This window comes from Xenopus laevis, chromosome 9_10L (genome assembly GCF_017654675.1).
Source record: "Xenopus laevis strain J_2021 chromosome 9_10L, Xenopus_laevis_v10.1, whole genome shotgun sequence".
NCBI classification, from domain to species: domain Eukaryota; kingdom Metazoa; phylum Chordata; class Amphibia; order Anura; family Pipidae; genus Xenopus; species Xenopus laevis.
This window is the reverse complement of record NC_054387.1, coordinates 101,743,622-101,759,821: the sequence shown is the minus strand read 5'-3', so window position 1 is coordinate 101,759,821 and position 16,200 is coordinate 101,743,622. Positions and strand designations below refer to the sequence as shown.

Genomic DNA, 16,200 nt, shown 5'->3' with positions numbered 1-16,200 from the left:
CCTTGTGGACCGAGGAGACAAAAGTTGAACTTTTTGGAAGGTGTGCGTCCCGTTACATCTGGCGTAAAAGTAACACAGCATTTCAGAAAAAGAACATCATACCAACAGTAAAATATGGTGGTGGTAGTGTGATGGTCTGGGGTTGTTTTGCTGCTTCAGGACCTGGAAGACTTGCTGTGATAGATGGAACCATGAATTCTACTGTCTACCAAAAAATCCTGAAGGAGAATGTCCGGCCATCTGTTCGTCAACTCAAGCTGAAGCGATCTTGGGTGCTGCAGCAGGACAATGACCCAAAACACACCAGCAAATCCACCTCTGAATGGCTGAAGAAAAACAAAATGAAGACTTTGGAGTGGCCTAGTCAAAGTCCTGACCTGAATCCTATTGAGATGTCGTGGCATGACCTTAAAAAGGCGGTTCATGCTAGAAAACCCTCAAATAAAGCTGAATTACAACAATTCTGCAAAGATGAGTGGGCCAAAATTCCTCCAGAGCGCTGTAAAAGACTTGATTGCAGTTATTGCTGCTAAGGGTGGCCCAACCAGTTATTAGGTTCAGGGGGCAATTACTTTTTCACACAGGTTTGGATTTCTTTTCTCCCTAAATAATAAAAAACCTCATTTAAAAACTGCATTTTGTGTTTACTTGTGTTATCTTTGACTAATAGTTAAATGTGTTTGATGATCAGAAACATTTTGTGTGACAAACATGCAAAAGAATAAGAAATCAGGAAGGGGGCAAATAGTTTTTCACACCACTGTATATATATATAGTGTGATTTTATTTTTTGGCAGTGATATGTAAATGAATTTGAAGATTTTGAAGGCTGTATCCATTCTCCTTGGCATGTTCCTCGCTATTTGTAGACTGTGCTGTATAATACCTAATAGGTTTGAGAGACGTCAACCTTGTAGTGGCTGCCGTTTAATGTAAGCACATTCTAGTGTGGCTGAATGCTGTTAGCAGGTGCTTTTTACGCAAAGGTCACATTTTAAAGGGAAGCAAATTGGTCACTATGGGAACTCATTGAGATTTATAGCTTGCGTCAGTCCTCCTACGCATGCATCAATGTTAGCTGGTAAAGTCGTGGAATAACAAGACTCTGAAAGAAAGAAAAAAAACATCTTCCAAGCTATTAGAGACCACTTTTAATAACGTAAATGGATATCAAGCTGCCTCTGCATTTGGAGTTGGCTTTCTGCTCCCTAACATTAGGAAATTAAACTGCCACCCAAGCACATGGCAATTTCAGTTTATATCACATGTACTCCGAATAAGTGAAAGAAATTTGTGCTGCGAATCTAACTTTTTTTTTCTCTTTTTAATTTACAGAGTCAGAAACTACTGGAAAATCTTAAGAACCTGAGTCCAGTTAAGACTCCGGTACAGTATTCTCCTCTGCTTAATTAAAGCCCTGCACCGCCATTGTTGCTGGAACATCACTATAGGTCTATTAGTAATACCATATGTAAGCAGGCTGGTGATATTTCCAAAACAGTCTGTGTCCCATATGATTAAATATTAACTCAAATATCAGAGCACAAATCTTGTTCTTCAGTTGGACTTAGTTCATCTGCTGGAAATGCAGGATCCATATGGTGTGAGAATATTCATTTCTCTATGTATATCATTAGCTAAGTGAACTCCCGCATATTTTTGTTTGAGCTGGAGCTATGAATTATATTAGCCACTATCTGACTGTATCAGAATCTTTATTATCCACTTAATGACAATTTGTTAGTAAACATGTGGAGAGGCTTCAGATGGGTGTTTTTGCCTTCCTCTGGATCAACTGGCAGTTAGGCAGATTAAAAAAAAAGTTAAAAGGTTGAACTTGATGGACGTGTGTCTTTTTTCCACCTCACTTACTATGGATAGTGAAGATGAGCTTGATTATTTCAGAAACAGTACAGAATATTTAATTGATTGTATGTAGAATTTTCTTATTTCAGTATGCTGTAGCTTATAGTAAATTTTCATTTTCCTGATAGTTCCCCTTTAACAATGGCAGCAGATTATGTTTAGCTGCTGTTTGCCAGCTCTCATAGGCTCATTGCCACATGTTATTTGCGTATTTGTCAATGGTTAGAACTGATGTGATTTTGCCTCGTTTAATTCATCAGTCATCTTATTACATTAAGCACAGTCGTCACAAAATTGATCACTGCATGACAGCTTTTGCCTGTGCATTAGCATTAATAAATGTCAGTTAAATGTTATTGTAGAAAACGTCCATGAGTGCTATGTCGTTGCAGATCAGTTCATTTAAGCTGCTTATTAGTCGTTCCCATGGAGAGTAACTGTCCTCTGATTGGATAATGATAAGCCGTGACTCATTACCTTTCTGATCTCTCCTAGGTGGAGAATGATGGCAGCTCCCCTGTGGTGGTGTTCCGATTCGTTTATGAAGGTTGCAAATCAGGTTTGAAGATTTTGTTTGGTTTCCAAGGGATTTTCTTCCCCTCTTGCCTCCATTTCTAATCCGTCTGATGTTCGATTCGATTTTAAATGACACTCATTCCATAGTTTGTGTGTAAAAGTATTGCAAATGCAACTCAATACAAGGTATGTTCACTGATCCACAATCCCTGGCCCCTGGATATAAGTAATAACGTTCTGATCATTAAATTGCTAAACTGCCATACCCATGTTAAGGTAAACTCTATATAGTGTGATGTGATGTCACCTCAGCCTTTCTCCCTTGAATGGCAGCTCTCTTGGTTGCCATTGATGCATTGGCAGTAACCAATCAGTGACTTGAGGGGGGGCCACATGGGTCATATCTGTTGCTTTTGAATCTGAGCTGAATGCTGAGGATCAATTGCAAACTCACTGAACAGTTATGTGGCCCCCCTCATTGAGGAGTTCATGGACGCCATCTTCAGCCGCTTTGGTAATCTTCGGGTCTTCTTCCAGCGCTTCGGCAATATCTGTGACTTTTGGCACATGCGCTGTTGAAAATTGCTCCAGCTGCGCATGAGCCGATACGGCACTGACTTGACGAATATTACCGAAGAGAAGAAGATGGCTGCCGTGAACTCAGATGCCCTGAATCTGCACCGAGGGGTAATTAAAGAGTTAGGGGCATTTAGCAAAGGTAGCTAAAGGCTGGGGGGAAGCAGAGAGGGGGGTCTATGTAGGGTAGGGGGCTAGGGGATTTTAGTAGCAAGGGTTTACTTCTCCTTTAAAGGGAAAACAAAATTTGATAAAGAGGCCCACATAACACAGAAACCCCTAATATACCCATCACAGTTACCCGTTTCTTCAAAAAGTATGAATAAATGCCATTTTCTATGCTGAAATCCAGCTGGTTAACAGTTGTTCTTTTCTTTCTGCATCATTTGAAATCCTGGCAGGGAAGGAGGGACTAAATGTTACCAATTGTAACAACTTCTCCTCAGCTTACAGACAGCAGGAACTACAATACCCACAATGCATTGCACTGTGATGTTCCATTCCTTATTGAAATCACGTGTGCAGGGAATTGTGGGGTTTAGAGGAAGCAGGCTGAGGGCAGTTAGCTGCTGATACAAAGTAGTCTGTAGCAGCAATGATCCAGGACAGTAGTCAGCCAGCTCAGCAAAGTAGTCAGAGAGATTATCAGGAGAGCAGGGGGCTAGGCTTAGGGTCCTGTTCCAAACCATTAAAAATCATGAAAAGTCTGCAAAGTTATGTTTGTGTGGAGTTCCCCTTTAAGGTATGGAGATCCAAATAACAGAACGAGCGCTTAACCAGATACCCCTGGTCCCATTCTGCATAATAGATCCTATACCTGCATTATAATTCATAGTAAGGACCCAGTCTTTAATTGCAGCACATTTACGTGTACACAATCTTCTTTTTGCTTTTCAGACTCGACTTTAAACTTGAGCACCATAGAAAGAGACAGCGATGCTCTGAATCAGTGGGTAAGGAACACAATTGTCATCTCACAGTTAATCACATGCTTGGCTACAGAGCAACTGCAAGAAACTGCTGTATTGCTTCTTGTGCTAGCCTCAATGATCTGTCTAATGGAGTCACAACCGCACCAGAGGGATACATTACACAACACAGGGCTCTTCTTGGGTCACTGACTGTAGAAGTAAAAGAAATCACGGTTCTGACAGAAAGTACACTCGCACTCCAGCAGTTCTGTGATTACCTGCCTCCTGATTCATTTCCTAGTCACTTCTTTTCCTCTGCTGATTAACAAAGGTAACCGAGATATGAACTGCTGCCCTTCAACTCTTGCTTCTTCGGGCTTTGGAAAGGCAGTTAGCATCACTTCCTTTAAGTTAACATTTAGTATGTTGTGTGAGTGACTAATTAGAAGCAACTTTTCAATTGGTCTTCATTATTTATATTTTTACAGTTTTTTTTCAATTAAGTTTTTTTTAAAATCTTTCTGACTCTATTCAGCATACAAATGGGGTCACTGACCCCATCTAAAACACATTATTGCTACTTTTTATTAATCATCTTTCTATTCAGGCCCTCTCCTATTCAAATTCCGGTCTCTAATTCACTTCAACGCCTGGTTGCTAGAATAACTTGGACCCTAGCAACCAGAATGCTGAAATTGCAAACTGGAGAGCTGCTGAATAAAAAAGCTAAATAACTCAAAAACCAAATAATAAAAATGAAAAACAATTGCAAATTGTCTCAGGATATCACTCTCTATGTCATACTAAAAGTTCAATTTAAGGTGAACAACCTGTTTAAAGGAGAACTACAGCTTAACTAAAGAAGTAGCTAGAAGTGTTGTACATTATGTTTTGGGCTTCTGTACCAGCCTAAGGCAACCACCGCTCTTTAGCCGTAAATATCTGTGTCTCCAAAGATGCCCCAGTAGCTCCCCATCTTCTTTTCTGCTGATTCACTGCATATGTTCTGTGCTGATGTCAGTTACTGAGCTTAGGGACCCATTCACAATAGAATAGAAATGTCCCAATATAAGGCTGATTAGTAATTAATATAGATAATTACTACACGGCAGCTCAGAAACCAGTGCAATTATTAACCAGTGCGATTATTTGCAACGACCCCTAAGCTTAGCTTCTCAACAGCTGCTCAGAGCCCACTGAGCATGTGAGTGTCGTAGACACTTTCCAAGATGGTGACCCCCTGTGACAAGTTTGACTAGGCTGGTGCAATAAGTTCAGTATATAAAATATGGTATTATTAGCTACATTCATTTTTAGGGTTTAGTTCTCCTTTAAAGGCACAATAGTGCTCTTATAGTGGCAGTGACATGCTACCTGCACCATTTGAATTGCTCCAAAAACAAAAGAAATACATGGAAAATAGAGAGAAGGTAATATAATAATGTAAATAACTGCATTTTTCAGCCACTAAGAAGCTGTAACACGTGCATGCATGTAGTCAGGGCATGGAGCCATAGCTCATATGAAAAGTATTTGTAAGATGCACAAAAAGGAAAAAAATGTGTACCCATAACCACTAAGGGGCATATTTATCAAGGGTCCAATTTTGAATTGAAAAAAAAAAAAAAAAATTCAAAAAGACCCTATTGGGTCAAATAGGTCCGTATTTGACCGAATTAGAATCGTTTGAATCGAAGGAATAGCGCATTCAATCGAATTCGATTAGAAGTTTTTCCCAAAAAAAACCTTTGATTTTTCAAAGTCCATCAATTTGAATCCAAATAGGTTCTAGGAGGTCCCCCATAGGCTAAAACAGCATTTCGGCAGGTTTTAAATGGCGAATGCTCAAAGTCGAATTTTTAAAGAGACCGTAGATGATACATTTCTATATTTCTACATTTTTTTCAAATTTGAATCGAATTTGGACTATTCCCTAGTCGAAGTACACAAAAATAGCTCGAATAAAATTTTTTTCAATTCGAAAATTCACCTTGACCTTTAATAAATCTGCCCCTAACTGTTGGAGGGGAGAGTGCAGTATCATTGGCTGCCAAGTTACTTTTTTATGTTCCACCTCAGAAATAATAATGGTTATCTTATCTGCTATTTTTGGTAGACAACGGTGAAAAGTTTAGGAGACTATTAAAAGTATTGTTTCTTTTTAGCTAGGGGATCAGCTGGCTGCTCTTGTTCCTTCCAGCGGAGTGGACATAGTAGAACTGGAAGATGAAGGCACGTGCGTGCGCTTTAATCCACTAATGACCTGTGCAGGTAAGCATCATATAAACAGCCCCAGAGTTATAGGATAAGGAAACCTTTACAAAAAATGTATGTAAAATTGCCCAGGGTGCTTTTTTTTTTTATTAACTACCAATATAATATTTTGTAACAACAGCACCATCTGCTGGTCAGTTCCTATAACTGTACAGTCAAAAAGAAATACATTCAGAAGGAAAACAGAGAAGTGTTGTGATGTTGCTCTATTAAGGAAAGAGATAGGAAAGGGTGTATTCATTTAAAGGGACAGTATACACCCCCTTTTAACCATGAGCTGAATGAGTACGGCTTGTGCTGAACATACTTTTTAAAGAAATATTTAGGGTTTCCATTAGTTCTGGCACTTAAGAATATGAAGCCAATTTCACTCCAAAGGAGCTGATAATTATCTGAGATACCCCTCATAATGAGCTGTTCAAAGTCTGCTGCTTAGATAAGGGAGAGGTTTGTAGTTGGGAGCTCTGAACTAATTGCCCTGTTTAGAAAGGAAGGTGGGGGTAAGGTCAGTGAAAATAAGAACTTTCAAATTAGTGTTGTAATGTTACTTCAACACAAGTCCTATTTATTGTGCACATTTTTAGTAAAGGTGTTTTTTAGGGGTGTACTGTCCCATTAATATATAGATTATATATTATGGAAGAACCGAATCCTCTTTTTTAGAATTTGTCTGATTCCTTTATTAAACCCTAATTTGCATATGTAAATTAGGGAAATGAGGGGAAAAGAGAGTAAAACATTTTTGACTTCCGTGTTTGTGATGAAAAGTCACATGATTCTGCCGAATCTTGCTGAAAAAGGCAGAATCCCGAAGCGAATCCTGGATTTGGTGAATCCCTATTCTATATATTAAAATAAAACTGATAACCAGTACTTGATGTAAAGAGGATCCTTCCAGTGTAAAAGACTATGATGGTTTAGATTTTAAGGAGTATTTGCTTTTAGCATTAGAAATGAACCTAGATTTTAGCAGCTTTAAGCAATACAAACAAATGTTTCCTGACAGTCTTAGGAACTACCGCTGAAGATGTTGAGCAGCTGGTCGCTTGCCTCAGAATGAAGATCCCAGTCCTTGAGAATACACTCAGACTCAAGGAAGAATTCAGACAAGAGGTAGAAAGGATAGCAGGACTGTCTTACATCAATGACTACAGCTGGGCCGGACTTGGTGTTTTAAGGTAAACAAATCATGCAAATAAAGCAAAACAAGCCAAGGAGGAGGTGTCTGTGCTCTATTATAGATATGCACAAAGATCAAGGGGACTTCTACTGGCAATACTTATACACCCCTGGGGACAACCATGTCCTGTACAGTTGCATTCAGCAGCTACATATTGTGATAACAATCCATATTCCATTTCACATATATTAATTCTTATCATATCGGCTGCCAGGTATGAACAGTTCAGCGAGGAACAGGATGCTGCCAAGAGAGAAGCCGATCTGGAAAAGATTACTGTTGCTCTTCTGAAGAAGCTCAATGAGCTGGAAACAGATCTGACATTTTGTTCAGGTACTGATGGACTTGTCATATAACTGCTTGAGAAGTAACACCGAAAATTTTATATGTTAAATACAATGTACGGTTACCCTGCACTGCTAAAGAAACCAAAAATGTTGGTTTTTTGATTAATGTAATTAATCAGCAGAAAATCGGCTAGTGCCTCCCTTTTTAGCCTTTACAATTTCTAACGAGTCTTTTGCTTTAGGGCCAGAATTTGGTGCAGAAAAGAACTGTATCTACATCGGAATGGCATCGGAGGACCTGGATGTTTCAGAATTGGTAGAAACCATTACAGCCATGGGCAGAGAAATTGAGGAAAATTCAAGGGTATTTAACCTTTCTGTTTTTCTAATAATGGAAGTCAAGTTATGGGCATGGGTGTTGTCGGAACTGAGATACCAGGGGCCCACCCAAAAACCTTAGACCAGGGGCCCACTCTCAGTACTATTATTCTTCCTCTCCTCACTCAACCGCTATTTTCCTAGTCTCTATTCTTTACATACTATAATCTATTATTCCATCTATTTAGCCTCTTTGTTCTCAATGAAATAGGGAATGGCCATGAAATAGGCCAAAGTTTAGCAGCATGAGGGCCCACTGACACCTGGGCCCACCGGGAGTTTTCCTGGTATCCCGATGGGCCAGTTTGACACTGGGCATGGGTGTCCACAGATAGGGGCATGGGGGGGGCACTTGCCCCTCCCTGGACTTGAATTTCATAATTAAGGATATTCTCTTGCCATATGTATATGTATTATTTGGGGGTTTTGTTATATCAAACATGTTTCTTTAAATTACTACTAGGAACCTGAAATAAGCTTATAAATAGCTTACATCTTATGGTCAGCATCCCTTCAAATACTGGACCATCCCAATGCCTATTCTACTGCTCAGAGCAGCAGTCTGGATTTAGCTCCGCCCCTTCCCTCTGTGAGACGCTTTCTGCTCCTCAACTGTGTGAGGAATGAGAGAATATGGGGTGTAACAAAGGACTGGGTTGCCAACAACTAGATTTGATGATATGAGCAGTTTCCACACTAAACAGTTCCTTAAATAGAGTACCAAAGAAAGTGCTACTAAGTATCCACACACCCGCAAGTTAAATAACCATAATGTATCTATACTTGAAGCGTTTGAGGAGTTGCCTAGTGGAAACAATTGTATCAACTGCCTCCACCCTGCAGTCCTCCAGTTAACTAGTTCAGGTACTTACAAAATTTGCTCACTTTAAAATTCAACTTTTATTTCTCTCATTTAAAAAACAGACCACGCTGCCTGATACACACAACACAACGCTGAAAATCCATTTCAGAGAAGCTGGACCATGTCCATAAAAAACACACACTTTAAAAACATAGGATGAACGAGTGGGGATATTACACAGTGGTAATTCACCAGCCACAAACCATAATGGTATTCCAAAATGAATTAAATTAACTACAAGCCCAATCGCTTCAATATTCAAATTAATCTGTTATCAGCCATTCTTGTGGCAAAGTATCATACAGATTGCCCACACCTCCCTTCCGTGTTTTCCCCCAGAAATAACTACCTGGCTACGTTGGGAGCGTGTAGGAGCTGGTCCCCTACCGTCCACCTATGAGAAATAAAAGTTGAATTTTAAAGTGAGCAAATTTTGTAAGCACCTGAACTAGTTAACTGGAGGAGCAGGGTGGAGACAGTTGATACAATTGTTTCCACTAGGCAACTCCTCAAACGCTTCAAGTACAGTTTCCACACTAATAATATCATGAATTTGTAATGTGGACACCCCCTGCTCGGTGCACTTCATGCTTCTCTTCCCGTTGTTCATTATGATTTCCTGTTCTTTTCAGCTGCTGGAAAACATGACAGAAGTTGTCAGAAAGGGCATTTTGGAAGCAGAAGTGCAGCTTAACAAGGCCAACGAGGAAAGGCTTTTGGAGGAGGTAAGAGGAAACGGCCAGCCAGTTGCCATAAGGCACTGAACTCGACTGCTTCACCCAAACTTCATTTTTTTTTTTTCAGCTTGGTTGTTTTCTGTATTCTTTAAATTTGGATTTATGGTAGTGCGTTATACTCATTTAGATATAGAAGAATTGTGCTTAAAAAGTAGTGTTTCAGGCTGATTTATTGAATATTTCTGCAAAAACCCTAATAATCCCTCCCTTCTCTTCCACTTCCTGCTCCCTGAATTCCCAGGTTGTACAGGGGAGCTGGCGGCTCTCAGCTCACTGCACTGTAGCACATTAACCAATCAGCAGCTAGCAGGACCTGATAGGGAACTGAAGCCTGTCTGTGCTTGTGTGACTGCAGGGCTGTGATTGGCTGTCCCCCTCCTACTGTGCTTCTGGCAGAAACCATTAGGACACACCCACCTGCCATTTGAAACAGGGACCAGAGAACATCTATAGGGAGCTCCAATAAAGGGGCTAATTTTAAAGATATTTTCTAGCACCATGTAAAAGCAACACCTTATATTACTTATAACTGCCTACAAAATTTGTTTTTTTTTTTTTTTCATTTATCCTATATGTCTCGTTTAAGGTTGTATCTGTGCTGTTAAATCGGGTTCTCGATGCATAGTTTTGCCGGAGGAGCATAGAGAAGTCTCAATCCAATCCAAATCTCTTATTAAGTAACATTAAGGTTAATGTGTGTGTATAGCATGCAAGTACCTTCTATTTTATAAGAATCTTGTTCTTCCCAGAGTTACCACATTCTTAGGCATCCCCCAGAGAATACAATCATATTTTATTTACCCTGGGCTTGCTCTCCTCTTCATTAAAAAAAAAAAAAACACACGCAGACTTAGGGGACTTTTCCACTAAGGGCCAATCATTTCCTAGGGATTCCCTGGTGGCTGTTTGGGACCACATAGCAGTACCCCTAGCAAATATATAGTGCTCGTTAATGTCTTTGTATGGAAAGTCACTTAGTTGAGCCACTCATATGTATTAATGCAGAGCAAAAATATATTGTGTATTGGTGTAACCATGGGGGGCAGTAACAGAACCTCCCAGCCGCACCCCCATCCACCAATGCAGACAGTTGTGCAGGGGGGTGAGAGGAGCCATAAGTGGTTTAGGGGGCCCAGAAATATTTTTTCCTGGGGACTTGTGAAGGATAAGCTTTGCCCCTGGGTTTTTCTTTTTTTATGGAAAATACATTTTCATATTGAATTTTTTTTTTTTTGTTCTACAGGGTGTCCTACGGCAGATTCCATTAGTGGGATCAATGCTAAATTGGCTTTCGCCTGTCCAAGCCACACCAAAGGGAAGAACATTCAATTTGACAGCAGGTCAGTTGATATTTGGCAAATCATTTATCATTGTGTCAATGAAAGCAGAAATCTCAGGGGCCCCTAAAAGAGATTGTGCCTTAATCATGAAGATACAGATGATTATTCATTCCAGTACAATTCCTGCAGCTTAAAGCCAAAGTGATGTCATATAACAGCATAAAATAAACAACAACCATTTTATTTGTACTGACAAGTTGAGACAGGGATCATAAATACCCCCCCCCCCCAGTGATCAAGGTATAGTTAGATCTCCCTGACAGTAAAAGGTCTGCTCTGCTCTAAACTTTAATCTGTAGATTTACAAGGCTGAACTGCTTCATTCCTTTTGTGATACAGGATCTCTGGAGACCACAGAAATGACTTACATATCTAAAGCACAAACAACTGGATTGACGCCACCTCCAACTCCAACATCCGCACATGGAAAAAGACAAGCAGGTATTATATTATTAAATGGATAGATTACTACTTAAGCTGTTAAGTACCAAGTAACCAAGTGCAGAGCCTACAGTGGTCTATTAAACGTTATCCAAAGCCAAGTCCTTCAATAAACCATAATTTATTGTAGGACACAAGCAGGCCACAGTCAATCCAACTTCTCACCTGCTCTGGACACTAAAGGGCAGATTTATTAAGGGTCAAATTGAAAATTGGAATTTTCAAATTTAGCTAGGGAATTGAAATAACATTTTGAATTAGATTTTCGAGATTTATCATACTCTCGCCATTTAAGAATTCTAATTTGTCTATTTGCCACCTAAAACTTGCAGAATTGCTGTATAAGTCAATGGGAGAGGTTTGAGTTTGGTCAAATTCAATTTGAGCTTTCGGGTCTGTAAAATTCGCCAGAGTTTGGGATATTCGTTTTTTTTAAATAAATAACCCCCCCCAATCGAATTTAGAGTAAAATCAAATTCATGTTAAAAGAAACTCACATGAATTCGACAATTGATAAATGTGCCTCCCAATATGTTAGTACAGGTAACGGATCTGTTATTTAGAAACAAAAACCTCCAAATTATGGGTAGGCCACTTTCCATAGAATCCATTTTAATACAATCTTACATTTTTTTTTTTTTTTAAATGATTTCCTTTTTCTCTGTAATAATAAAACAGTAACTTGTATTTGATCCCAACTAAGATATAATTAATCCTTGTTGGAATTCTGTTGGGTTTAAATTATTATATTTTTTTTTAGCAGACGTAAGCTACAGAGTTCTAAATTATGAAAGGACCCCTTACCCAAAAAAAAACTCTAGGTCCCAAGCATTCTGGATAACCGGTCCCATACCTGTATCTAGGGTTTTTTAAACAAGGTATACAGTGGGCATGACAAAAGAAGGTCTTCTGTATAATGTGACAGAGCAATATGCCATTTAATATGAATTCCGCTTGATATTTGAAATTCATTTATATATTTAATATACGTATATGTGATTATGGATCCTAATGCAGGTTGTGCTAAAGGTATGCTCTCTTTAATGTAATCTTACAGCTTTAATGCTGAAGTATTGAAAACTGAAAGCCACTGAAAAGCTGAAGCCACTGAGCAGCTCGTTGACCTGTGTATGGGGCCTTCCACATTTAGTAATTGATAACAGCCTATTGACATATTTATCATTTATCTATCAGACAGGAAGGTCCTGTTGCACAAAGATGTTGGACTCTGGATATGGTGGTGTATGGCCGCTCCCACTTGCTTGGCTGGTATTTTACCAGCCTAGACGCTAAAACACCTGCCAAGGCCGGGATTACAAATTTACCAGCAATGTAGCTACCGGTAAATTTGTAATACTCCTAACAAAAGCCCTCGGCCCGCCCCCAATCCATTCAAAATCGACTTTTTTGCTGCCTTCTGGTCAATCGCGTGTTCTGGCTCCGCCCCTTTATGACATTTCTAGGTCACAGCCCGCCCCTTTGTTCCCCCCCCACACCAGCCGGTGGAAATTTTATTAAAAGGTGGCCACCCTAGCCATGTCTGATCCAAGTGGATCCCCCTATACTCTAGTTCCACCGCAGATGAAAACACGTGTTTCTGATCCATTACTATTGTCTCTTATTTTGCCTTTCAAGGTCAGAAGCTGTTTAAAAGACTATCGAGAAATTCTGATGCAATGAGTGAGACCAGCTCCATCAGTCACTTGGAAGAAGTAGAGAGCCTTGAAGCCCTGCCAATGCCAGAATATGATTCTTCAGCAGCAGAAAACTCTGCAATGGGAGAACCGTTTGCAACAGCTGAGCAATCCTCAACGCCTTCCATTGTTCCCACCGAAACCTCCAGCGAGGGATCCCAGGAACCCAGCATTCCCAGCGCAAACACAGCGGAATCAGATAGTCTAAGATAAAACGAGGTCTGACAATGACCCAACTTAAACGCCAGGGTGTGTAACCCGTTTAAAATGGGAACGGTGCGACTGGAGTCTACAGTAAAGACTACTGTACTAAATTATTAATCTGCACAAATAATCTTAGGCTTTCTTGTATGGCACAGTAAGCTTGGCCAACGTTACTGCTGCTATTAAACAAATAGTAATTCAACTTCTCTGCCAGTTCTTGCACTACCAAGTATGTTCTTGATCATTCTGTAATCAAAACTCTTTTTCTCATTTCGGTTATTGGTTTGGGTAGAGCTTCCATTTACCACCAGACGTTGTTATTTAACTTAATGATCGTATTATATATAATGTAAAATTGATTTGTGTGTTCTGGTTTGTACAGCTTGGTGCCTTGAAGGAAAAGTCCCACCCAGTAAGGGATTTTGTTTGTACAGGTGTAGGATCCGTCATCCAGAAAGTTCCAAATTACGGAATGAACATCTCCCATAGACTCCATTATAATCAAATAATCCAAATTTTTAAAAAGGATTCACTTTTTCTCTGTAACAATAAAACAGTATCTTGTACTTGATCCAAACTAAGATATAATGAATCCTTATTGGAAGCAGAACCAGCCTATTGGGTTTATTTAATGTTTACATGATTTTCTTGTAGACTTGAGGTATCAAGATCCAAATTACAGAAAATCCGTTATCCGGAAAAACCTCAGGTCACAGGTATTTTGGATAACAGGTCCCATACCTTAACTATAACACCCAGGCTACGTACTGTAACTTTTAAATGCACTATTTTATGTAGGTATATGATTTCCGAAAAAGTGTTTCCACCCAGAGATTATACATATGTAGGGTTAGCGGCCATCTTGCGTCTACTTGAGGTAGCGCTGGCCACTCTAATGAAGTATAATGTTCTTACCACTTGTATATTTATTACAGGCAAGAATCTGACAACAAACAGATGTAGTTAAATATCCTTCTTCACTTTCCGAGATGTCTTACGGTTAGGCAGCCCTTATTGCCCCAACAGCCACATAACTGTACTCCCAGCTAGAGTCCTACAGCGGCTCAGCTACCCGTGGGTTACCCGCAAAAATAGTGGGCACCCTGCGGGATGAGGGGGGGATTTTCAGGTGTGGGTTGCATCTAAATTTCTTATCTTATGTAATATTGTCTATTTTACTCCTTTTAAAGTTTCCGTCCCTGCCCACTTTTGATGATGTCACTTCCGGTTTGCAGCACCGTCACTTCCTGTTTGATGGTGTTCGGAGGGTTGTGGGTCAGGTTGCGGATAAGGCAGTTGCTGGTCTGGGTCGGGTAGCGGATAAAAGTGGGTTGCGGTTCAGGTCACGGGTTTGGGTCAGGTCCGGGTCTTAGAAATTGGTTCCGAGCAGGACTTTACTCCCAGCATCCCCGGCCAATAGAGCTGGAGTGCCAAAGATTTTTTATATCGCACAGTAGCATGCTTGCATTTTGTAGCAGACTGCAGTTATATAATATCCAGGAGAGATTGTGGCACAGCAATAGTAGAACTGCACATGCTCGGAATAAAGCCACTACACTGCATCACTCACAGTTGTCATTCGAATAGAGTGCGATGTTCTTCACATTCCGCACAGGAAACACTGAAACTGGATCTGAGTGCAATCTATTTTTTTCTTTTATTTGTTACGGTCTTCCCTTTTGTTATCTAATGCTCATTGGTGCAATGAAGTGGATTTTAATTCCATGAGGAGGGTTTTAATTTCATTTAATGTAGAAATATTAATACGGATTCATTTTTACCGTTTTTATAGATTCAAGATTCTGTTTTTCCTTTTGTTCGGATTACATATGTATTTGCTTTTACATGTTTGATTGAAAGGCTTAACAGTTTCCGTCCATTTTTTTTTTGGGGGGGGGGGGTTGATTTTGTTATAACCAGAGATTGTGTAATTTAAAAGGAATAACACTTTAATTTTCTTTTTTTGTATTTGTGAATTGGGAGAAATTAATGTATAATTATATTTCTGTTGAAAGGCCTCCTGTAGGTTCAGTAAAGCTGTTAATGACTCTTCTTGCAGATTGTGTTTTTCTTCCCTGAACCATTGTCTATTTCTTCATTCAGCCCTACCGGTCAGTCCAGCATGAATGGGGTTAAGTTGCTCCTCTTTGGAGGCAGGGCAAACTAATTAACTCTTTCCAGTCTTCTCCTTCCTGGTGTATTCACCTCTTCCTCAGTTTTTTAATTTGTCCTGCTTTGGAGGTAGCATTTTCTCCTTCTCGTATTAGCATTATTTCACAAAAGGATACACAAGGGAATTATATTTACATGACAATTTTATTACTTGAGAGCTCTCTGGCTTCTATATAATGTCAGATTGAGCCCCATAACACATATCACTGTGCCAAAGTGTCCTCCCACATCTTGACGGGACTTCTATTACGGGAGGAGCCCTGGCTGTAAATATTTATTCATTTCACTGCCTAGACATTACGGAGCGCATTTTAGCATATCATCAGGAGAACACACGCTCCTGTATGCACTCTCATGAAGAAGAAGTATGTAGACTCATCTCGTATTATACTCACTTATCCAAAGAAACTGCAGTCACACCTCCGTGCTGCCCACATTTGCTGTTGTGATCTCCCCCCTCGTGGCTCATTCCTCAGCCCTCCCTCCTCGGTCCTCAGTCCTCCATGCTCAGACCTTAGCTCGTAAGCCAGGCTGATAGCTAAAGAGGGAGGGCTGAGGAATGAGCCATGAGGGGGGAGATCACAACAGCAAATGTGGGCAGCACGGAGGTGTGACTGCAGTTTCTTCGAATAAGAGACGAGTCTGCATACTACTTCTTTACCAGAGCGCATGCAGAAGTATGTGTTCCGTAAGACATGTCATCTTATTCAATGAGTGCTCCCATTTCTGGCAGACTCAGGTTAAGCCCTGTGTGCGCTCCCT

General features: G+C 40.0%; 2 protein-coding genes across 2 annotated transcripts in view; one reads left to right on the top strand and one right to left on the bottom strand.

Annotated features, from left to right (window-relative positions):
- The window catches only part of pdxdc1.L (pyridoxal-dependent decarboxylase domain containing 1 L homeolog), a 54,734-nt gene extending 40,891 nt beyond the window's left edge, over positions 1 to 13,843 (top strand). The window contains 11 exon segments of the mRNA NM_001093134.1: positions 1,336 to 1,386; positions 2,362 to 2,425; positions 3,856 to 3,911; positions 6,035 to 6,140; positions 7,150 to 7,321; positions 7,538 to 7,656; positions 7,853 to 7,974; positions 9,483 to 9,575; positions 10,831 to 10,927; positions 11,267 to 11,368; positions 13,004 to 13,843. Coding sequence (NP_001086603.1) covers positions 1,336 to 1,386; positions 2,362 to 2,425; positions 3,856 to 3,911; positions 6,035 to 6,140; positions 7,150 to 7,321; positions 7,538 to 7,656; positions 7,853 to 7,974; positions 9,483 to 9,575; positions 10,831 to 10,927; positions 11,267 to 11,368; positions 13,004 to 13,275 — 1,254 coding nt within the window. The 3' untranslated portion in view covers positions 13,276 to 13,843.
- Positions 1 to 16,200, bottom strand: part of ntan1.L (N-terminal asparagine amidase L homeolog) — a 47,961-nt gene that overhangs the window by 17,017 nt on the left and 14,744 nt on the right. The window lies entirely within an intron of this gene.